Source organism: Meriones unguiculatus, chromosome 3 (assembly GCF_030254825.1).
Source record: "Meriones unguiculatus strain TT.TT164.6M chromosome 3, Bangor_MerUng_6.1, whole genome shotgun sequence".
Classification (NCBI taxonomy): domain Eukaryota; kingdom Metazoa; phylum Chordata; class Mammalia; order Rodentia; family Muridae; genus Meriones; species Meriones unguiculatus.
The window spans coordinates 170,972,177-170,995,507 of NC_083351.1; the positions used below are offsets into that span (position 1 = coordinate 170,972,177).

Sequence of the window (23,331 nt, forward strand, 5' to 3'; positions counted from 1 at the left end):
ATGCATGTGCTATTCGATCCTTGGCAACAGCCTATGTCTAATAGAGTAGATTGTGAATTCACACATGGTGAATAACTGAAGAACAATTCTCAGGTGGTCACCATGAATGCCAGAGCATAAAATGGTACCAAAAGTCAGGCCCAGATTTCAGAATATTTGGGGCTGCCCAGCCTTTGGACATGGGGTCACCACATTGACCTCCACAGTGAACTGAGCCAGATTTGCATCTATCCTGAGATGAATGCAGCCCCGTGGCTGCAGGTTGGAGACATCACTTAGCCTCTGCCTGTGCCTACGCTATTCCCCAGTCTCCTAAAGCAAATGTGCTGCAGTCGCCTTTGGATTTCACCACTCCATGCTGTGAGCGTCAAGGAAAGATGACTTATTTACTTGTTTCATGGGCTTTGAGGCTTGAAAGCATAGACTCAAGAAACTGTACCCGGAAGACTCCATCCACACCTGAATAGGCTTTCAATGACAAGATCCTGGATACTGATCCTGAGTCCGATGATATTTTTGTAGCAGCTCCTGGGAGGGAATGGATTTGTTTTGCATATGGGATCAATGTAATATGTGGCCAGAATGGATTGTGGCTGTTTTAAGACTTGCTGCACAGGTTTTGAAACTTTCCTCATTAAGGAGTCATATCCGTGCGCCCTTCCTTCATGTCCGGGTGGATTTACATTCCCATCAATACAATCTTCGACTAAGTGATTTTAGATCACTTCTGTGAGTAGCTCCTATGGAGCAGTCCAGCTTCTGCCTCTTGGCTAGACCCCTCTCTCTTGGATTCCAGAGCCAATATGGAGGTATCTGGCTAGCTCCAAACTGTGGCGAACAGCAAGCAAAGGCTAACTGCTAGTTTTAGTCATTGAAGCGTTTGCAGCTCAGACAACAAATATGTTAGTGAATAAGGCTCCCGGTCACTTTTGGCTCCCACTGACCCTGGGGTGCAGACGGCTCATCCTTCTCTGCCACCTGTCTAAATTCCTGGCACAAAGGACCTAGGAGGATGACAAACGGTTGGTTCTCAGGCATTGGGCTAAGCCTAGGGATAATTTGTTACATGTGTCCAGCAACGAGCACTAGCTTGGGCAAAAAAAAACATTACAACTAAATTAGGAATGCAATCTGTATTTATGGCCAATATGGGGCCTTGGGAACAATCCACAGTTAGCGTTTGGTGTAACTGCAGAATCTTACGTGAGTGAGCTGGTGGACGGAAGTGCTCCTAGCATGTCTGGCGACAAGGATCCAGATGTATTATGACGTCAAAAGAAACACATACACATCTTTTTAAGTGGTTATTCTCTGTGACCTTCTAGTACCAGTACTAGATGTGATGAATTATTAAAGTCACGCATCTAGGCCTCATCTTTCCCTTTTCTTTATTTTTCCATCCCCCGGAAAATGAAAAAAAACCTACTTGAAAATGAAAAAAAAAAAAAAACCTACGATAATAAAAATTTGACCCCACATGGAAAAATCTGATGAATGAAAAGTTGATATTCCATTCTAGAAAATAGAAGTTAGAAATGATTTAATAGTTAAAAATACTGCGGCTTTTCATTTATAGGGGATAACTGTCCATTCTTGTCTGTGTGTGTGCATGTGCACGCTCAGATCTTTAATTCATCAATTTTAAATGTAGGTCAGTCTAGTAGAGCACTTCATTTGGTTGATGATTAATGCTTCTCATGGGCCAAAGTTTGATCAACCACCTTTACTTCAGAGATTTGACTTAACACAACAATTCTGCAGAGAGACACCATTGACACACATGGCTCAAAACTAAATGGTTATTAAGGCCGCTTTAATTTCAACAGAGATAGTAACGGTAGCTCCCATCTACCCATCTATGCAGCAAGGATCATTTCACAGGTGCCGGGTAAAGATGTGTCTGTGGGTATCACTTTACCATTGTTATACAAGTGAGAAACTGGTACCCAAAGGCAAATCATTTTCCCAAGGTCGCTGAGCTAGAAATCAAGTTGAGCTTAGACAATAATACGGTCCCACATATCTTCATCTTTATAAATGAAACATATTCAATCATGTGTGGAAATTGTATCTGATATGGCCACTCACAGGAAAGATTAACTTCTAAGTTGTGGTTTAACTGTAGATATGTAGGGCTTATTCCTTTCAGTCACAATCCTGGAACATTCTTGAGAACATTACAGTACAGTCCTAATGACCACCCGATATATCAGTTTGCTGCCTGTATATGTTGGTAATTATAAAATATATACATGGAAAACTTATAGTACATACAAACTAAATGCAAACAAGGTATTTTTAGACTTTAGAAATTCTTTAAGCATGTTATATTAATCCTATTAAAAATGGCTTTTCTGTATACAATACATAATCTTTAAAAATCTACCCCAAGAAACAAAACTCTTTGGTTCAGCAAAAGGACTCTAAATGTGTAAATATAATTTCTTAAGGATGCACTTTCTTATTCTGGGTCTTGCTTATCTGGCTTAAATCTTCAGCAGTCAGACAGCTGACTTTCTCTAAAAAATGAAAATGTGTGCATGGAGTGGGTGAAACTTGCTTTTCTGGTAGAACATTATCATATAAAAAATACAATCAGAAGCTTGAATGATACAGGAATCAGGATGTCATCTCTGCTCTGCCAGATTACAAAGATACGGAGACATTTGTCATCATTTTGGAAGGAAGGGAGGAAGTGATTTTGATCAACACCTACCAACACCAGAAAAGCCCTCAGGGATTGGTGTCCAGTGCACTTGCTACTCTTCTGTTCACTCCTAATTTGGAAGATTGCCAATAGGAAACAGCAAAAGCCAGATTCTGGGTGTTCCCTTTACTTCAAAAATCACACCACTTCCAGAGTAGTTTGTGTTATAATTATATACATGACTCGAAGGGCTTCAAACAAAGCCATTACCTCTACAGAGAATATGAATCTCAAATTTGTCAATGGGCTTCTCATTGAAAATTAAACATGATCTTTCTATACTTTGGGTTTATCAGTAGCAATAATAATAGTATGGAACAAAATATCTCAGAGTTAGAAAGAGTCAACAATATTAGCTATCAGCATTTATTACGCTTTGTCTTTTGTGGGAAGGAAATATCCTTAGTATTTTATGCCACCATATTTTCTACTTTGGTAGCGAAAATATATTTTTTTAAACATAAGGTAAAAACTTCCCGAAAACCCATCATTTAGCCACACTTTCTAAATTGTTTTTAACAAAGTTTTTGGGAAGCCTCTGAGGTATCACTGGCCAAAGGAAAAGGAAAGTTTTGCTTATCTTTTTCTAAGTTATTAAGAACAATGTAATTATCTGATTTGATTGACTGGCTTTCTTTAACAACTTGCATCACTAACTAATATGCAAATGAATTCTTTTTCCTATATAGCATCAGAAAAATAATTTAGTGTATTTTTAGGCTGAAACAAAATTAAATTCATGATCTTCTATTAGCTACTCAAGATGTCTGGAAAACACCACTTGAAGACATCACAATATATCCCTGGTATCTGTTGAGTCCTGGAGATTCTTCTAAAGTTGTTCATATTCTTCCTTCTCTGCGGGTGACTTAGGTGCTCAAAAGCAAAAGTCTTATTAACTTTTATTAGGATTCTAGGCAGGAGAGTATGATTTGGAGGAAAGTATGTTATGTCATCCAAAATGGAGCAGGTCCTGGAAAGGTGAGGGGAAGCCTATGACATCTGAGACAATTACAGAGTGGAGTCCAGGAATAATTTCACAGCATCTCAGGGAGATGTTCCCGTTCAGAACCACACGTAGCCACGCTCCTTCCCTGACTAGCAGGGGGGTTCTTTTCCCTAATGACCTTCTGGAACAACCAGCATTGTGTTATTGATCCTCACAGTCCTCTTCTGTGGCATGTCACCCGTTTCCTTCTGTCAGAAGTCTTTATCCCAGCCTGACAACTCATCCGGAGGCACGCCCTTTTCAGGTGGATACTTGTCAAAGTAGCTGTGGTCTATGGGGCCACTGAGCTAATGGAGGAAGGATAGAACAAGGTCATGACCAAGCATGCCAGCACATCCAGGTAAAGCTAGCTCTAGCTGCGTGCTGCCTTCACCTGGAACCTCCCACACACTCCCTATGAGTCTCAGGAGAGTGATGTCATCACACTAGAAGCTTTTGTTGTTGGTTATGCTTATCAGGAGCTACCCAACATGAGGAACTATTTTCTAAAGAAAAGGTGAAATAAGTACTATCTACCTTCCTTTATCAATTAAGGAATGTTTTCCAAACAAATAGTCTTTTAACTACCAGTCTTTATCAGGGTTCCTCTTACATTCAAGCTTCTTACCAATATTGAATCTGGACAGTTAGCTTATCCCTCTAAACTATGCAAAATAGTAAGCAAATGGACAATCCAAACTCTTAGTGACATTGAAATGTCATTAGGAAAATTAAAATGACTGTGGTATTAAACTATTTTGTCACCAGATGGTTTGAAATTCTTTACTTAAAACAAATTACAGAACACCTAATTAACACCAACAGTCAGAGGAGAAAGCATTGTGGTGGTATTGTGGTTTATTTTGGTGTGTGAGGAGTCTGGGGACAGCTCCTGGCAAGGCCACACAGTATGTGTCCTATTGCACAGGCTAGGCTGGAGGAAAGTGGAACGGCACAGGACCTGGGAGAAGTCTATGGAGATCTAAGGGTTCTCCTAAACTTAGGAGTGCTGCCTGGAGGCACTGTGGAAGAGCCCCGTGTCTTCCATTGCACACCTACACATCGCCAGTTTTCACGAAAGTTCAATTGTTGTTGAGAATGGAATTTCTAGTCTGACATAGTCACATAAAATAAAATGTGACACTGCCTAATTTCTTGGCCCACACTCACTATACTTTAAATAGAAAAGAAGGAGATTTGCTATCTATTGGTCATTTAGAACACTCACACTCAGACACCAATATTAAAATTCTTATTCTTCCTTTTTCATTCTGTTTTACCTATAAAAGTCTCCTTTTCTAATGGAATAGTTTTATAATTAACCGTCCTTTTTCATCATTCTTTAAATGTGCTGTATTTTATTTTTCTATTTCGGTAATAATATCAGTATTTCTTTCTGATGTAGTTATAATTCCATTTTAGCAGCAGAGGGCTACTATATTACAACTGTCTTACAGTAATGAATGACATATTTTATTTATTACCTGTGTACCCTGAGTACCTCCGACAACTCTGGGATTTAGGCGAAACTGGCATGTAATTAATTCCTGAGAGGTGACCTTAGTGTTCATCAGATAGGCAGCACTGTTGCTTTGATGTATGTGTGCTCTTTAGCGTATGTGTACTTGTATGTGCATATGTGGGCGTACCTGCACACAGCACATGTGTGAACGTGTCTGTGGATGCCGGAGGCTGATGTCAGGTGCCTACCTTACGTTTTGATGCACTGGCTCTCATTGGTTTCCATAAGAATACCTTAGTGAGTTCCAAGGAGCCTCCTGTCTGTCTCCCAGCCTTAGGGTTATAGGCACACACTACAGTGTGTGTGCAGCTGTTTGTGCAAGCTCTGGGTCTTCATGCTTGTGTTTGGCACTTTACCAACTGAGCCCACTCTCCAGCCCCGGCAATACTATTTAAGTCCCTCTATCACAAGTATTCAGACAAACTCACCTAATTAGAAGTATTCCAGGACATGCGCACTCTCTCTGTCTCTCCCTCTCTTTCTCTCCCTCCCCCCTCCCTCTTGCCTTCCCTCCTCCCTCACAAAATCTGATTTTGAAAACTGGTCCCAGCAAATACCTCTCTCCGCAAAGGTGATGGAAGGTTCCGTGCTTTCAGTCCCTCCCAGTTAAAACCGTTTAACCACCTAAAAATTGAGAAAAATATGGAGGATATTATCCACATAATACATGATTAGCATGTTAGGGTATATCTGTCCATCCATTTTGTCACTCCCTGCCTCCCCCCCCGCAAAATGCTGCCACACACAGCTGAGAGTTAGCAGGGAAGGAGTTGTTTTGACTCATTTCATGTTCAAGCCATGACTACCTGGCATTCATATCGCATAGCAACCATCCTAGAGATGTCTCTTTCACACTTTGGGTCATGACTGTGTATCATCTCTCCAGGCTTCCAGGACTTCCTTCCTATGTCTACATGATTTTTGTTTTGTTTTTGTTTGTGCGTCTGTGTGTTTGCCTGCCCGCATTTGCATATCCAGGGGTCAGAAGACGGTGTCAAATTCTCTTGCACAGGAAGTTTTAGATGACTGTGAACTTCCCTGTGGGCACTTGGCACTGAATCGAGGTCCTCAGCAAGAGCGAGCGCTCTTAACCACAGAGCGATCCACTGGTTCTCAACCTTCCTATCACTGTGACCCTTTCGCACAGTTCCCCATGCTGTGGTGACCCCCTCAACCGTAAAACTATGCCGTTGCTACTTCATAACTGTAATTTTACTACTGCTATGATTTTAAATGTAAATACCTCTGTTTTCTAATGGTCGTAGGCAACCCCTGTGCAAGAGTCATTTGACCTCAAGGGGGTCATAACCACAGGTTGAAAATCACAGCTTTAGATCTTACCCTTGATCCTTAATTCACTGAGAGATATGATGTGAAACTAAACCAAACAAACAAACCACAAAAGGCCCATAATAAGGGGAAAATCATTCACAAGCTCCCCACAGCCCATCTGCACCCATCCCTGTATGCCTTATGCCCTGTACCATAAATGGGCTGCCTTATCTTCTTGCTAAGGCCAGTTTCTCTACTACATGCTTGATTCCATCATCTCTGGCTTGCTGCTGCAGTTCTTCAGTCCATGCACTGTCACTGCCTGTTAGGTCATTACATAGAAACGGCTTAACTCCTGTCACAACAAAACCCATCCTTTGACCCTGGTTCTTCTCCAATTCAGTCCACTTCTCTCCTTTGCTTTGGAGGAAATAGGTCCTTAGGAGTGTTTTTCATCCCCTGCTTTCTTCGGAATACACTGCAGTCTGTTTCAATTCCCTCCTCATCTACTATCTAAGAAGTTCCAACAGGATACTGCGCTACAGTGAGTGACCCATGGGAATATCAAGACAAGCAGGCAGCTGGGATTTCCTTTATTCATGGGATTGTATCATTAGTCTAAGGAGGTTAATCTTCTCTTCTGTATATGTATAGTACCAAACATCTGGAGGCCTCCACCTCTCCTGCAGACAGTCTGCTCTGTTCTCAGGATCTGACAAAGAACATGGAGCAGTGCTACCCTCCATCTGTTGATCACTGGTTAGTGGGACAGGCAGTGAACAGGAAAAGAGAAGTTGTCCCAGATATGTATGGAAAAAAATTAAGGTAAGGTGGTAAAAAAGATAAGTAAATAACACAAATGCTTAATTTAAACTTAGACACTAACAAGTGTTAGGAAGAGGAAAGAGAGTAGAGTGGTAGATGGTATTGGAATGGGGGAAGTTTGGAAGGGCTGCTTTGAACTGGGTTAGTGTTTAAAAGATGAAGAAAAGAGAGGAGTCATGGAAAGTTCTTTGGTAAGGACCTCCCAGATGGAAAGGAAGAAAGCAGCTGACATGCAAAATGCAAAAATAGTCAAGAGTACGGGGAGATATGCGGAGTTGGAAAGATCACTAAGAACAGGAGCGGTGAATGATTTCAAGGAAAGAGTACAACAGGGCATTTGTGCTTATGAAACCCACAGCGACTGTGACTGTCCGCACAAGATCTGTGTGTGCCAAAGCCAGACAAAGTCCAGCATGGGGGTGGGAGTGAGGCAAGAAATTCCACCACCAACTGAGGAGCTGAGCTATTGGGCAGTGATAGCTGCTGGTGGACGGTTTTCTTTAACAGTATCAGCCCCTTAGGTCAGCCATACTTCCGGGACAGGCCCTACCCAGAGGAGCTGGGAAACACACATTGGAGTTGATGGGCTTTAAAAGCAAATGAAGAAACTTCAAAGCTGAATGGGTAAAGAGTTTAGAGTGGAGAGGGTAGGTTTGAGGGGAGTCGTGAAGGGGTGAATTTGATCAAAATCCATTGTATGGAATTCTCAAAGAATTAATAAAAGTATGATTAAAAAAAATAAAAAGTAAACCTTAAAAATAAAAATGGCAAAAGATGCCAAAGAAATGGTGAAATGCTTGTTAGGGTGCTTTGTTAAGGTTTAGGGCACAGTAAACTCTATTTGGTGTGATAGAAAGCCATTACCAAATGCCGAGGGAAAACATGACCCGGTTATCAAAAAGGTAACTTCGGTCCTCTAGAGGATGACCACAGGGCCAGAATGCAGCAAGTGGTGGTGACTAAAGGCAGGAAACCTTCAGCATCTGTCACCATCATCTGTCAGCCACACCAAAGCCAGGCCAACCCTCCTTTCACAGCCTTGCCTCACTCCAGAGTTAGTTTTGGTTTAATCCTACCCAGGATCTCCCAATCCAGTCTAAGCTCAGCAATGGAAGGGGGACTAGCATGTTGCACTTTAGATGCCATTTTGATAGAATTTCCTATAACTCGAGGTAAGAGCAGGAGTCAGACAACAACAACGTAAACGATATCTGCATGTCCCTGTGTGAAAAACATAGGGTTTCTCCCTGACACTCCCATCAGTCTTGGCACTTGAATGGGGCTTCCTCTTCAGACTTTTCTGGGTACACATTTCTGCAGGATCCTCTTTTGCCACCAAATGAAGGAGCCACTCAGCATGAAGCACAATGCTCTCTAGCCAAGACCTCTGGACATATTAACAGAAACCATCACTTTTGTTCTACTGAAGAAAATAGCCTTGCATTTTTTTTTTTAAGAGTGGTCACTGCAATTCGACTAACAATGACATTCACTTTGTGAGTGGCCAGTCACTGAATCCCAGTGTTTTGAGACAGGTGGCATTTTATGCAATGCCAGTGCCAGCACACACTCTTATGTGAGTAGCGTTCAGCACAGCTGTACTGATGCAGACAGACAGAACAGGGATTGCTTGCTTCCAGATTTGTAGAAGCTGTTCTCAAAGGTAACAGGAAGGTATTTGGTTTCTCCTCTTATCAGGAAACGCATAACTCACTCCATCCACCAACTTCCACCGGCCTTCCTTTAAAACTCTCTCTCTCCTTGGGAGCAAAGATTGACACCTCGTTTCTAGGTTAGCAAATAAACAAGGGAGCACAGGTGATTTAATAAAGATTGCACAAACTGGGCAAATTTCACATAATAGCTGCTACGCTTAGGCGCACTTATTTTCAAATACAAAGCTAGAATGAAAAGTTTTCTTTTAAAATTTGATTTTGCTTTCCAGAGAAGAAGGAAAATCTAATACAAACATTAAATTATTTTTAAAGATTTACTTTATTTTTTTAGTGTGTGTGTGTGTGTGTGTGTGTGTGTGCACAGCTGAATACAGATGCTTAGTGAGGAGGCCAGAAAAGAGTGTCATATCCCCTGGAGCAAGACTTAGAGGTTGCTGTGGGTTGCTGACATAGGTGCTGGGAACTGAGCTCATGTCCTCTCTAAGATTGCTCTGTGTTCTTAACCACTGAGCCATCCCTCCAGCCCCTAAAAGAATGTTGTTAAATTTTAATATACTGGGTAGTAAGAAAGCAAGCTACAGACTTGGGAGATTTGTACAGTTTAAAGAACCTTTTATCTAGAACAGCTTTTTTCAACCTTTCTAAGGCTGCAACCCTTTAATACAGTTCCTCATGTTTCTGTGACCCCCCCAACCAAAAAATTATTTTCGTTGCTACTTTAAAACTGTAATTTCTCTACTGTTGCGACTCATAATGTAAATATCTGATATACTGGAGATCTGATATGAGACCCCTGATGATCTACACATAGGCTCCTGGTCACACACCCTGGCTTGATAGCTTAGAAAAAGAGCCAGGAGAAGAGAAAATAGGATGAAATTCTGTTCGTTACTTGGGAGAACAGCATGCAACCTGTTGTCTCTTGTCAGCTGTCCCCTGCACGCTGACTCTGAAGCTGTGCGTGACAGAAGCAGCTCGCTGGAAGGAAAGCAAGCCACAGCATGGATGTGCACGCCCACCCCACCACCCCACCACCCCACCACCCCACCACCCCACCACCCCACCACCCCATCACCCCATCACCCTCTGAATGAGCCTCAGGGAAATGAGAGCACAGAGGTAAGGCTGGAGCCTCTCAGTAATTATGGTCACTTCTGCTTTCTGACCATCCCAGAGCAAAGCTTGAGGACGCCTTAACGAGAATGAGAGGGACAACATAACAGGAATCACTGTAATTGGTGGGACACTTGTCAAATGAGAATGGTGTGTTTATGTGTCATTTATAATGAGAAAGCATGAGGTGCGAGGAGAAGATAATGAGAAAGCATGAGGTACGAGGAGAAGATAAATTGGGTTGTAAGTCAAATAATGAGCCTTGCAATTGAAGGCAACCCAAAGGATGACAAAGAATAAAGGATTAAAGCCTTTAAGGTCTATAAGGTTCCAAACGAGCCTGTCCTATGTCTCCCTCTCTCCGGGTTCTCTCCCTCCTGCCCTTTCTTTCTAATTCATCCCATGGGGGAGCTTGATTTCACAATCATGAACATAAGGTCTTATTGCAAGGGGGAATCATGAATTCACACAGCACAACTGGCAGCTTAGGCTTTATTTATTTACTTATTTATTTATTTACTCATTTTGCAGCTGCTGTTGAAGAGAACAGTTAGCAGCCACATACCTCCTTTTGCCTTAATGCTGCTGATGTTCCACTAATTCCTCAGTGACAAATACCAGTAGAGTATTGATAAATACCAGTGTGAGGTGTGGCTCGGTGGTAATGCCTGTGTTTAGCATGCATGGAACTCTAGATATTATCTGGATTCCCAGCACACGCACACAGAAACCCACCCCTCAGTCTGACAAGAATAAAACATTAGAGATGTTTTTAATTTTTGAAAGTGGACACGCCAGCATATTCAAAGGCTTACAATAATTAATTTCTCACATTTATGTGTGAGGCCATAAAAAAATACACACGGTATTTTCTGTCTGCAAATTTTAAGCAAAATGGAAACACGGTGAAAATCCCAGGACTTGCCAAGGATTGATTTAAAAAGCATACATCTTAGTGGTTTAAAGTGCTACATTTGAATATTCAATCAAATTAGAGGGGATGTCAAGGAAGTTATCAGGGTCTAAAAACTATTAAAGGGAAATGCTAGATCAGCCATGACAATGACTCATTATTATGGGTCTGTGCAAACTGATGTGTTTCAACAGAGAAGTAAATTAAGGTTCTAGAACTTAAAGAAATATTCAAAGGAAATAGTATTTTAAATGAATATGTAACATTAGTTAAAACCGAACAGGAACAGGGGTGACTTATGATAAATCACATACTGACAGAAAAGAATGTAATTTGAAAACATATTAAATAAAAAAAAGATTTAACAACCTAAAACTACCAAACGCCATAGGTAATAAGTACCACAGTCAACTACTCCCCTGGTCTTGGGTGGTGTGCTTCACAGCCACAGCCTGACATCTTAAGAGAGCACTTTACTCATCACTCACTGCAGAAAGGTTTTAAGAAGTCAGGATATGTCTTCTGTGGAAAGCTATTTAGACATTAGCAGTTTTTAAGGACACTGGCGCTGGACCCCTCCCTCATAGGCACACACATCAAGACAAAGACTAGAGCTGCAGGACTTCAATTACTTTTAAATGACCTGAGTCATTTCTCTGGCGCTGGAGATGTGACCTCCTGAACTGCCCAGAAAGCAATTAATACTATCCAAAACATGATCCAGAAGCCCCAAACATTATGAGATTGCTATCTAGCAGGAGCCTCAGCAAACCATTGCCCCTCCTGTATGAGTGAACCCAAGTGAGCTTGGCAATCTGGACAGGAAAACACCCCACAGGAAAGCTTAAAGTGAACACGCAGTCTTCTGAGAGAACCTGTCATGATCTCTTCATGTGCTGGTAGCTTATATGTCAGCTTGATACAAGATAGGATCATTCAGGACGAGGGAACCTCAAGTGGGAAAATGCTCCCACCAGACTGGCCTGTGGACAAGCCAGTCAGCAGCCCTCCTCCGTGACCTCTGCATCAGTTCCTGCCTCCACGTTCCTGCCTTGACCTCCCTGGCTGATGGGCTACAAGCTGTAAGACGAAATAAACCATTTCCTTCACAAGTTGCTTTCAGCCGTGGTATTTATCACAGGAATAGAAAGCCTAAGACACCTGGTTAGTCTCTATATTTCCACGTTTATCTCAGTGACAAAGAAGATCAGTACCTGTGTTTCTTTATGTCGTTGATCCCATTCTTCAGATTCCCCAGCCTTTCTGTTGGATTTTGCCTGAAATAATTTATGAAAGAAGTTTATAATAACAATACCTGAGCGGTTTAGATAAAAGGATAATGTTTGTTTTTAAGTTCATTCACTCAGTAACTTTCATCAGATCCTCCTGTGGGTCAGAAGCTTGAGTATAAGGAGAGAACAAAGCCATGGCCCTTCCATGGAGAAGCCACAGCTAAGTGCCTGGATACATTCTTCAGTTCTTTAAGTGAGCTGTGGATAGACGCTGAACAAACACTAGCTTGCAAACTGCCAAGAAAAACTGGGAAATGCTTCAGATCTTAGACGTGTGTAGGTATTCCTACTTGCAAATCCCAAACTAGGTTTGATGTTCTAGATCACTAAATTTAAATCCTTCAAAATTTTCTTTAAAGAAGGGACAGGAGTGCAGGAGCACACTGGAGTTTAAACAAAACAAAACAAAGTCTGGAAGTCTCAGATATTTTTGTGAAAGATGAGGCCTTCAATAGTAAGTAGAAGGCTAAAATACTTTAAAAGAAGACAGGAGAAATACAATTCGTAAAGACAGGAGGGACAGCTCAGTGGGTAAGAACACTAAGTATCCTCCCAGAGGACGCAAGTCCAAGCTCCATTGCCCACATGGCAGCTCACAGCTGTCTGCAACTCCAGCCCCAGGAGACACAATGCTCTTTCCAACCTCTGTGGTCACCAGGCATGCACATTCACGTGAGTAAATACCCATACAAATAACATAAAAAGAAACAAATCTTTTCTTGAAAACCTTTAAAAAAGAAAAGAAGAAGAATACTAAGGTGCTATTGAGATGGTTCAGTGCTTAATGGAACTTGCTGCTCTCCCAAAGGCCCTGGGTTGGCTCCCCAGCACCCACAAGACAGCGCTGAACAGTCTACAACTCCAGCTCCAGATGTGGTGACATCTTCTGGCCTCTGAGGGCACAAGGGAGGCACCTGTGCATAGTCATACATTCAGTCAACACACACACCACTTTCACTTTTTCTTAATTTCAAAATGTTCTTCAGTTATAACAGCAACCTTCAGGTAGTGAACACACAAACGCAATTGTGAAGCATCTACACACTGCACAGGAGGTGGAAGGAAACCTTCACACTTCCCCCGGCACTAGGTGTCGCTGATGGTCGTTCTCACCTGCAAAGCCTCCGGATCAAATCCTCAGGTCGCCTTGTTATCTTTCTGGGGAAATCCATTTTTTCAATTCCTTTGAGAATCAAATTGTAGGTCATCATCTGGTCTATCCCAGAAAAGGGAGGGCTGGAGAAGATGCAAAACAGGACCATACTTCAACGAGAGTTTGAGAAACTTCTGCAACAGAGTTCAATTCTAATTTTCCTACTTCTGTTCCTCCTCCTTCCTGTCTCTCTAATCCCCTCCTCTGTTGTTAGTTACTTTACAGCAGATTTGGATATATTGTGGGGACAAAAAAAAAAAAAAAACTTTCACAAATAGCCCATCACAGCAATGATACGCACAGGTAACCTGTCAAGTGGTGATAAACACTAAAAGAAAGCTAAATGACAAGGCAGAGGGGGAGGGTGGTGGGTGTGATTTTCTTTTTTTCGTTTTGAAGACAGTAAGTAGGAAAAGCCTCTTTTCTAAGCTGACAAAAGAGAAGAAATCTGAGTGGACAGAGGGAGTGGGGGAGACACACAGTTGTCTTGTTCTGAAACAGGAAGTGGAAAGGGATGTGTCGGGAGTGGGCGGGAGTGGGCAGTGTGAGTGAGTAAGCCACGAGGGCTGTGAGAGATTATAACAGCATCATACGTATCCAGTGGGCTACGGGAAGAATCTGGGGATGGATCTGAGTCAGTAGTGGAACTTATAGCAACTCCGGTCTGCTTTTATTATAAGAAATAAAGTACAGTATGGGAAGCTGGCTGTGGGAAGCAGTGCTGAAAGTGGTGATATAGACAGGGCTCTACTAGACCACAAAACATACTAATTATGTCCCTTTGTCAAATATGTATGTTGAAGTGCTGGTACATGGGAGGTGATGAAGCTCATTAGGTTAGGGGTGGGGCCATCAGTCAATAGGCTTGGTGGCCTTCTGAGACAGCATGCTGGCTGTCCATCTTCTTCCTAGTCAGGATCCCATAAGAAGTCAGAGGTCTGCAACGAGAAGAGACTCCTCACTAAAACCCACCACTTTTGCTGAGGCTTCCAGCCTCCCAAATTGCGAGAAATAAATGACCTAAAAAACAAACAAACAAAAAAAAAAAACAAAAAACAAAAACCGCCATCCAGCTTACCAAATTTTGCTATAGAGCCTGAGCTGAGGCTGATGATGAAGGTAATAGGATTTGCTAATGTAGTGAATGCACTGATGGACCAAGGGATTCAAGAATGACGGCCTAAGCAACCACAGCATGGAGCTGTTGTCCGCAAAGAGACAAACTAGGGTAGGGGTGAGTGCTACAGTTTGGATCTGGGCTATTCCCCAGAAGCCTCTGCCCCATGCTGTCTGCTGTCTCCCAATGGGGAAGCAATGGAGCTTTTGAGAACGAGGCATGCTGGAGGGAATTTAGGCCACTGGGGAGATGGCCTTTCCTGGAATATTGGGAAGCTCATCTCTTCCTCTTTGTGTTCCGGGCACCACATGGTGACAGACGCCTGTGTCACATGCTCCTGTCATACTGTGCCGTGCTCCCAAGTCTGCAGGGTCAAGGAGCCAGAGGCTGAAAATAGGAACGAGAATAAATCTTTTCTTACTCATAAATGACCACAGGTGTTTTTTGCTGCAGTGATGGAAAGCTGACTGACTCAGCACTGGCACAGCTAGTTACAGGGGAAGGAATTGCGGTCATGTCCCAGAACCATGGGGAACTGGTAGGTAGGTCGTTGGCTTTATGAGCCTAGCATTGAGGAAGAGCACTGAAGAAGTGTGATTTGGGGCCATTTCATAAGGTTTATGGCCACAGGACTTGAGGATATGATCCTATGAGTGTTAGGTGGAAAAGAGGCCAAGAACTGACTGGTCCAATGTTAAGCTACCAAGAAAGTGAGAAAAATCTAAAATGAAGACAGAGAAAGAGCTCTCAGTGTAGGATAAGGAGGGAGAAAGGGGGTTCTGGACAGCACCAAAGAGAATATTTGACGGAATGTACTACTGGGTAAAAAATGGTGGAGATGTAGCCAGCAAAGCTGGGTAACATTTTAATTCATATGTCACTTCAATGTCTAAAACACTCTCCTGTCTGATCTAGTACGCCATTTAAATTTTGAAAATTAAACATTATCTGGCTGCTCTGTTGTATATCAACCATGCTTGTGCCTTTTGGAAACCAATAGTATTCACCTTCGGCACAATAAAATAAAACAAAGCAAAGGTAATGCATCAAGTTTCCAGTAACTTATGCTTGTGTGAAAAAAATTAAGGAGGACAAAGTCGTCAGTGTTGCAGCTTCAATGTACACACACAGATACATCCATGTGGAAGCATTTTTACAACTGTGTTATTTTTCACCATGTTCTCTTCTTTCTTTATTCCCTTTCTTCTCCCCCTTTTCCCCTCTTCTTTTCTTTTCATTTTCCCTGACACCCAGTAACTCTCTAGATTAGGCAATTAAAAGTGGACTTTTCTTCTGCCCTGCCCTGGAAACCTCTGGCAGAGTATAGTCCTGAGTGCTTTATGACAGCTCAAGGCCACCTTAGCAATTCCAAGCTGCTATGTTCTCGCTCCCTCCTTCATTTCCACAATTTATTTTGTTTTGCTACTGTGCATGACACAATTTCCAGGTGACAAAGACTGACATATGTATTTTTCAGCAGCTCCAAGAACCACCATGTCATTACCTAGCCCCTAAAAATCCCTAAGATGAGGAGAGAAAATATTTGAAATAACCCAGGGTTCTTCACATCTTAAACAACTTGTCTTTCTCAGTGACTACCTGGAAATTTTCCACTCTTCCATCCACTTCTGAAATGAAGATTTGAACATGGCTATAGATAATGAATAGTGATTCAGATAAAATACAGATTTATCTGTTTCCCCGGTATTATATGGACAAAGTTGTGAAACACAGGCATTTTAACATTCTTATTTAACATTGAGGCTTGCAGTATTTAAGACCTTTAAGACGGTCGAAGCTCAGTAGTAGATCATTTCTTCAGAATGTGTAAAGCTCCGTTTAAGTCTTTACTGTGAAAAAGCAAGCAATGCAAGAAGGCTATAAAATATGAAATTGTTTTGTCATGTGTGTGCTGATATTTATGCCCCCACTAGTGGGCCCATTTCAGTATTGCTTAGGCAATTCTAAGTGTAAATCTCTCTAAAACTAATGTTGAGCACAATTGGCTATAAAGGGTCATAAAGTATGCCTGTGTCATGGAAAGTACGTCACAGGGAGAGCCAGAGGCCTGGGATCAAATTACTGATCTCAGGGAGATAGCTCCTTGACCTAGCTGTCTAACTTGTAAATTTTAAATCATAAAATAATCAAAAACTTGAATCATAAAATAAAAGTAAAAATCCCTACCTGATCTCCCACACGAGGGCAGGAAAACTAAACTAGATTGCATGTATATGTGCTTTGTACTCAGTGAAGTATTTTCTTAATGTGGAGTATCCTGGGTTGCATTGCACATATGGGTGCATGTATGTGCATCTGTGGGTAAACACTCACACTCTACCGTGTTAAATATTTAGGACTGAAGGTTCATTAATGCCATGTTTTCATCATTTGGGGGGTGACAATACACTCTTAACTGCTGAAACCATTAATGGTGTGTCTTGACTCTGTTCATTAGCACCCTGGAAAGGATTTGTCAGGGGATTTAAAATTTAAAATCAGCATTGTAGCTTTCTTCTAGCATTTCTGGTTAATGGCATCTGGGAAAGATGGCAGAATCTAGCTAAATTTAGTTCGATTGATCAAGGAATTTTACTGAACTAGGAAAACAACTTTCATCATTTATTTAAAAAGATAGAAATTCTAACAAGTCCAACCTTTTCATTGTTTCTGTTCCTGGATTATCAAACTGTCACACACTGAATGTGCTACCCTTAACAATGAAACTTACCACTTTAGGTAAACTATAAGAATCCTATATTTCTTTGCTTTGGCTTTCAGAATCTTTTATCTATACTTTAAAGTTTCTATTCAAGCACTGTTTTTGGAACAATGTGCAGAGGAAATGTACAGAGGAAAACGCGACACCCTTGAAAGATGGTTAAACTTTGAATTTTGTAATTTTATCATTAGTGAATTGTTTTCCTCTGTAGATGAGGCTGGGACAGCTCTCACTTACTTGCCCGTGAGGAGCTCGTAGACTAGAATTCCCAGAGACCAGAAGTCCACACTGAAGTCATGTCCTTTGTTGAGAATGACCTCGGGGGCCACGTACTCTGGAGTCCCACAGAAAGTCCACGTTTTCTGCCCAGAGCCGATCTTCTTAGCAAATCCAAAGTCAACCTGGACAGGACAGCAAAGAAAACTGAAGGTGTTATAAAACTTACACTGCTTTTAAGTTTTCTGCTAACTCTAAGAGTTTTCATACAAGCCCAAACTTCCCTTCAACACACATACACACACATGCATGAGCATACACACATGTATACAAGCACCTTCTCAGATATCCCTCTGTAGATCATGTATCATTCAAGCTGTTGAAAGTTCAGTCCTATGTGCCTCATTACACTTGAAGACAATTCAAATTCATTCTTATGCTCCCAGCAAACAGTGCTGAGGCATATGTTAATTCATTGGCTTATTTGATGGGTTACAGAGAGAAGGGGGAAATAATAGAAACAGGTGCCTGGAAAACTCCTCCAAGAATTGAAATAACAGCAAAGCTGAGAGTTTGGGAAAGAGTCTGTGGCTAAGAAGGGAGACTAAAACCTCAGCCTGTTCTCAAGCTGCATACACTGAGTACAGTGCTTACCCACCCTCTATTCCAGCAACCCAGGGCAAAGCCAGCAGCATCTCCCCACGTTTGCTGTCATCTCGGGACACTTCCAATCCCCACTAACGAGGTGGGTGGAAGGTTATTACCTAACTTATTTTGAAAATGTAGAGTCAGCACCGACTCTGGCTTAGATTCTGTTCCATGCTTATCACATGGAGCTGACAGCAAGACGCTCAGAGTACTGGGACAAGGTACGCACACGCTGCCTGTATGACATCCTGTGATACGCAACGGGGAAGAAAGTATAAACTTGTAGTGAAAAGAAAAAGAGCTAATACCCCAGAACATTAGGGAGAAACAGCTGGGCGCGTGCGGGAAGTACTGGAAGGTGACAGCTGAGGTTGTCCCTGAGCGGGGGTTAGGAACTCTCGCACAATAAGGACTCAGCTCTCCCCTCCTCTGCCTTTTAGAAGGTGCCTCTCATTTCTCCAAACTTTTACTCAATGAACTTTGCAGAACAGACAAAACAGGAGGCCAGAGAGGCAGCATGCTCGTCCCCCCCCTCCATGAGGCAGTGTGTATAAATGAAATCCAGCCCTGCAGAACAACAGCTGGCTTCCTTGCACAGGGGAGCTGAGCATGTACCCACTCATTTGTAATGTGAGCTAATTTCTTCTACCTCCCTCAGGTAACAGGCATAGAAATTGCTTCTGTGCTTACCATGCCCGGTTTAATAGCTTCATTGCATGTGGATAATTTCAATACTATCTCAACAATCCATGCTTTAAAATAGATCAAGTTAACATCAAAATAACTTGGCTCCTATTTTCAAAATTTCCCATTTTGAAAAGTGGGAGCCAGACACTAAAATATCTAACTCATTTGTTTGTTCAAATATTCATGCGTAAAGCATTTGTTTTCCCTTGAAGAAGTCTCTTAGACTCCCTTTTTCTGAGAGCCTTTTGTACTTATTCCATAGTAGCAAAGATTTTTCTCTTGGGAAAAAAAAAAAAGGAATTCAAATAACCCAATTCAAAGTGGGGTTTTCCTGTTTGCCTTTATCTACACAGCATGACTCACAAAGATTAAATCTGAGAGAATGGCTGGGAATATTATAAAATTAAACTCTGCAACTAGCTGAGATGAGAGTGTCTACATATTCCTGAGAGAAAGAAACAATAATGAAAGTCCTAACTAATTTTATAAAGACTGAAATTTAAAAGGCAAGAAAGCAGTGATTATAGATGCAATTGTACATATACATATACAGAAACTTTGTACTTTGTTGGTTTATAACAGCTTCCAGACTGTTTTTTAATTGCATTTAATTTTCCTTTTAAGAATTACTGGAAGTTCATTGGCTACATAAAAGTGCTATTCTAATTTTAAAAATAATATATTTTAATTTGAATCCCAGTATGCTCTTGCAATATTTACATATTTGCTCGATGAGGTGGTAATAATTATATTAACATTCAAAGATTTATAAAATTGTATCACTTACTTTATCTACTTGGTTCATACCAACTTTGATCTACTACATCTGGCTAGAATAAATTGGCATTCAAAGCTACCCACAGTTGCGTCACTAGTGTAGACGATGCCAGATAGTCTGTGTCATGTTCCGTGCATGTTCTGTAAGAAGCAAGCTTTCCTACCCACATCCCGTCTCAGCACCACGGCCACACGGAGGAGCCTTTGCCTCTCTAGGAGGCAGAAAGGCAAGTTCCTCTTTCCTTTATGCAATGATTCTCAATGAGCATCATTCTGTCCCAGGTACCAGAACACATACAAAGCTCCAGTTCTCAATGAGTTTATATTGAAAAGAAGAAAAAAAGTCATGGAAATGTATTATAATGATGATATGTTGTCATGGGATAAGACATGTTGTAGAGAAGGATACAGAAGAGTTAGGTGCAGAGAGCAGGATGAATTGCTCTTGACATAAGGACACCCAGAAATCACACTTCAACAAGGTAGCATCTGAGCAGATTTGAACAGAAATCTGAATGACATAAGAAAGTTCCATACACATCTGAGAAGGAGGGAGGGTCCTTCCCCAGGAGGAAGAGACAGCACAAAAGCCCAAGATGCAAACACTGGTGTTCACTTCAAAATCTTTCAAAGTCAGTGTGACAAGGGCCACGGTAGATGGAGGCACACAGGTTTCCATGGGTTTGCAAACCATAAAAAGACCCAGAGCAAAGCCAGCAGCATCTCCCCGAGTTTGCTGTTTGAGGAAAGGGTGTGATGATGTATGTCCTCAAGGGGCCGAGACCCTCTCCCTTTATTTTCATTTTCTGCTAGAAAAACTAGGCTTTGGGGGAGCTCTTGAAAAGCTATATACAGTTTCTTAACTGCCTGAATTAAACTTCCACTGCTAAGGATGGCTTACATTGAGGTGAGAGCTTTCAAGGATATTTCTAATCGTTGAAGTAAACTAGAAGGATCTGAGACACTTCTAAACCTGGAGCTGTGGCTGCATCATTCAGAGAAAAAAAAATCAGCACATGTCTTCTTAGAGCTGGTGTCCAGTAACAATATCCTTTCCCTTGTAAGTTTCTCTCTAAGATAGTAAATTTCTAAGATATTGATTCAGTCACATAAAAACAGTACAAGGGGACCAATCTAATTAAGACAGATGACTCATGGAGACAACATTCCAAAAACGTATTTACGTGGTATGTTTAGAGCACTGCCTTTACCTCAGGCTAGACGAAATAAAATGGAATCTGTCTTTCTGCCAACTCCCATAGTTGATTTAGCATCCTTCTCTAATGGACAGCAATAGTGCTTTCCCTGGAGTGACAGGGGGAGAGGCTGATGTAGGAGCAGAGGAGCCTTTTATGAAGCTGCCCCTTCTAGATGGGGCAGAGTGACTCACTGAAACAGAGTACCAAGCAGGGAAAGACAAACTGAAGAATTTTACTCACAGGCACACTAGGAAAATGCCATGAGGCTTATCTCACAGCGTCATCTCCTTGACGCCTTCCCTGAGTCACAGAGTCTATGTCTCTCTCCTTCCAAGTTCTGCGTCACTGTTTACACCTCATGATCACATGCCTCTGGGTCTCAGGTTCTAACTGCATCACTAAACCCAGCTCTTTGGGAAGAGTCCTCATGCTCACAAAGCCATTTTTGTAGTAGACTGTATTTGAAAGGAGGCAGGTATTCAACTTGTACTTTTTGGAAAAAAAAAAAGAGGTAGAATGACTGTTAAAGTCAGTCTATAAGATATTCTGTGGTAATAAAAGCCACTATGCACACTTGCTTGATATAAGACTCCATCCAGCATTTTAAAGAGAAGCCTTTCACGACAGATAAAATATAAGACAGAAGATACATAAAGGAGAAGGAGCCGTGTGTGCTAGGTGTACTGATGGGACAAGCTCAACGCTCGTCTAGTAAGTGAGCTAGCATTGCTGTGTCAGCAGAAGATGGTTGGAACCCATGAGTGTTCTCATATTTCACATTAGGAAATTCTTGATACGTAAAAAAAATGTGGCACAAACGCATGAGGACCGGAAGACTCCTGTGCTCTACTCGCTCGGATGGAAGTCCTGCCCAGTGTCCTTTCCGTAGCGAGGCGACCGCCCACGCTCTTATGCACACATCCATCAACTGTCCTCATTCATTTCCAACTTTACCACATATCTGATATCACAAATAGGATACAATGTCTAGTTTTTTTAATCTGTAGATCAACCTTATAACCATTTTGGGCAACATGATTTTTTTTTTTTTTCACTCAAACCCATGATGCTGCATTTCCTGAATAGTGCTGTCTGTTTGGGCCTGTGCAGCACTGTGACACTGTTTAATTAACAAGGGTTTACTCGTTGTGAGGATAAAACCACCTCAGTTCCAACTTGGACTTTCTCTGCTAGTGAGAATCTGGCAACAGTCACCTGACATAACTGAGGAGCCAATTTCTTCCTACCTTGGTTTCCTTAGTTGGCCTCATTTGGCTATTCTGAGCTCCTGAGTATTCTAACCCAAATTTCTAGCCTTAGCTTGCCAAGTATCACAAAAACCTCTGGTGGAAAAGAAATTTCATTAGAAGTGTATCAGGGCCCTAGATAAAATACCGATACCTCAGGATGAGGAGTCTTCCCGCTTTTAAACATGATACAGCTCTCTGCGTTGGGATAAGCAATGCTATATACTACAAAAATAGATCCAAGAAGATAATACAGTTTTAACTGTACATTAATTCTTACTCATATAATGGATTTACTTTCGAGGTAAGTGGATCTTCAGGCGGTGATTCAGGGACACAGACTTCAGATTTTATGGCTCTGCTAACTCTGGTTGTCTGTGTTTATTGACAACAAGCCAGAAAGGCTGCAGAGACCCACTTCACAGAACGTTTGTAAGCCAGATCTGTGAGTGGTACAAACAGCCTCACCATTACTTTGGGAGCTGCGGCTATGTCATTTGGTCACAATGACCCAGAAAGAGGGCGGAGAGACGTCTAGCTCTGCCCGGAAGAGGGAATGAGCCACATCATCTATTAATTTAGATCTTGCTAATGTCTTTCTAGAAAACTTTGCAAGTTTTGCAGTAAGGCTGTTAAACTTTTTATTACACTTGGTCCTAGGTACATTCTATTTTCACATTTTTGTAAATGGCATTTGCATTCCTATTTACTCTGGTTTTGGTTACTTTAAAACAGACTATGTACCAAGACATCCTGCAACCATACTTTAAATTCTCCATTTAATTTTATGCCTGCTTTTATAGAATTTGAATTCTTATACAATGAATCATCCAATCTGATAAGTTTCGGTGTGACTTTTCAATGTGTCTTTAAAACATATTTGCATCTTACTGCATTAGGTAGAACATCCAGTACAATGATTAATAAAAGTGTACACGGCAATGAATTTAAAACTTTTTATTTTTTTTTACATTCTATAATTTGATTACATCCTTTCCACTCCCCCAACTCTTCCCAGATCCTCTTACCTCTGTACCCACTCAAGTTCACATTCCCCCTCCCTCTCTCAACAAAACAAAACAAAACAAAACAAAACAAAAAACAAAAATGCGAAAGTAAAACAAAAAAAGAAAAGAAATTAAAAATAACAAAACAAACCAAACAGCACATACAACAAACAGGGAGTCTGTTTTGTATTGGCCAAGTGTTCTCAGGCCCTGGATTGTGGCTGATGCCCTTTCCCAGCAGGCCTCGATT

General features: G+C 41.5%; 1 protein-coding gene across 2 annotated transcripts in view; it reads right to left on the reverse strand.

Annotated features, from left to right (window-relative positions):
- Positions 1-1,118: 1,118 nt before the first annotated feature.
- Positions 1,119-23,331, reverse strand: part of Prkg2 (protein kinase cGMP-dependent 2) — a 105,557-nt gene continuing 83,344 nt past the window's right edge. For both annotated transcript variants that reach the window (XM_060380989.1, XM_021658894.2), the window contains exons 15-19: positions 17,538-17,701; positions 13,422-13,544; positions 12,231-12,293; positions 5,775-5,841; positions 1,119-4,003 (exon numbers count right to left, since the gene is read on the reverse strand). In XM_060380989.1, coding sequence (XP_060236972.1) covers positions 3,908-4,003; positions 5,775-5,841; positions 12,231-12,293; positions 13,422-13,544; positions 17,538-17,701 — 513 coding nt within the window. In that variant the 3' untranslated portion in view covers positions 1,119-3,907. The remainder of the gene's footprint in view (positions 4,004-5,774; positions 5,842-12,230; positions 12,294-13,421; positions 13,545-17,537; positions 17,702-23,331) is intronic.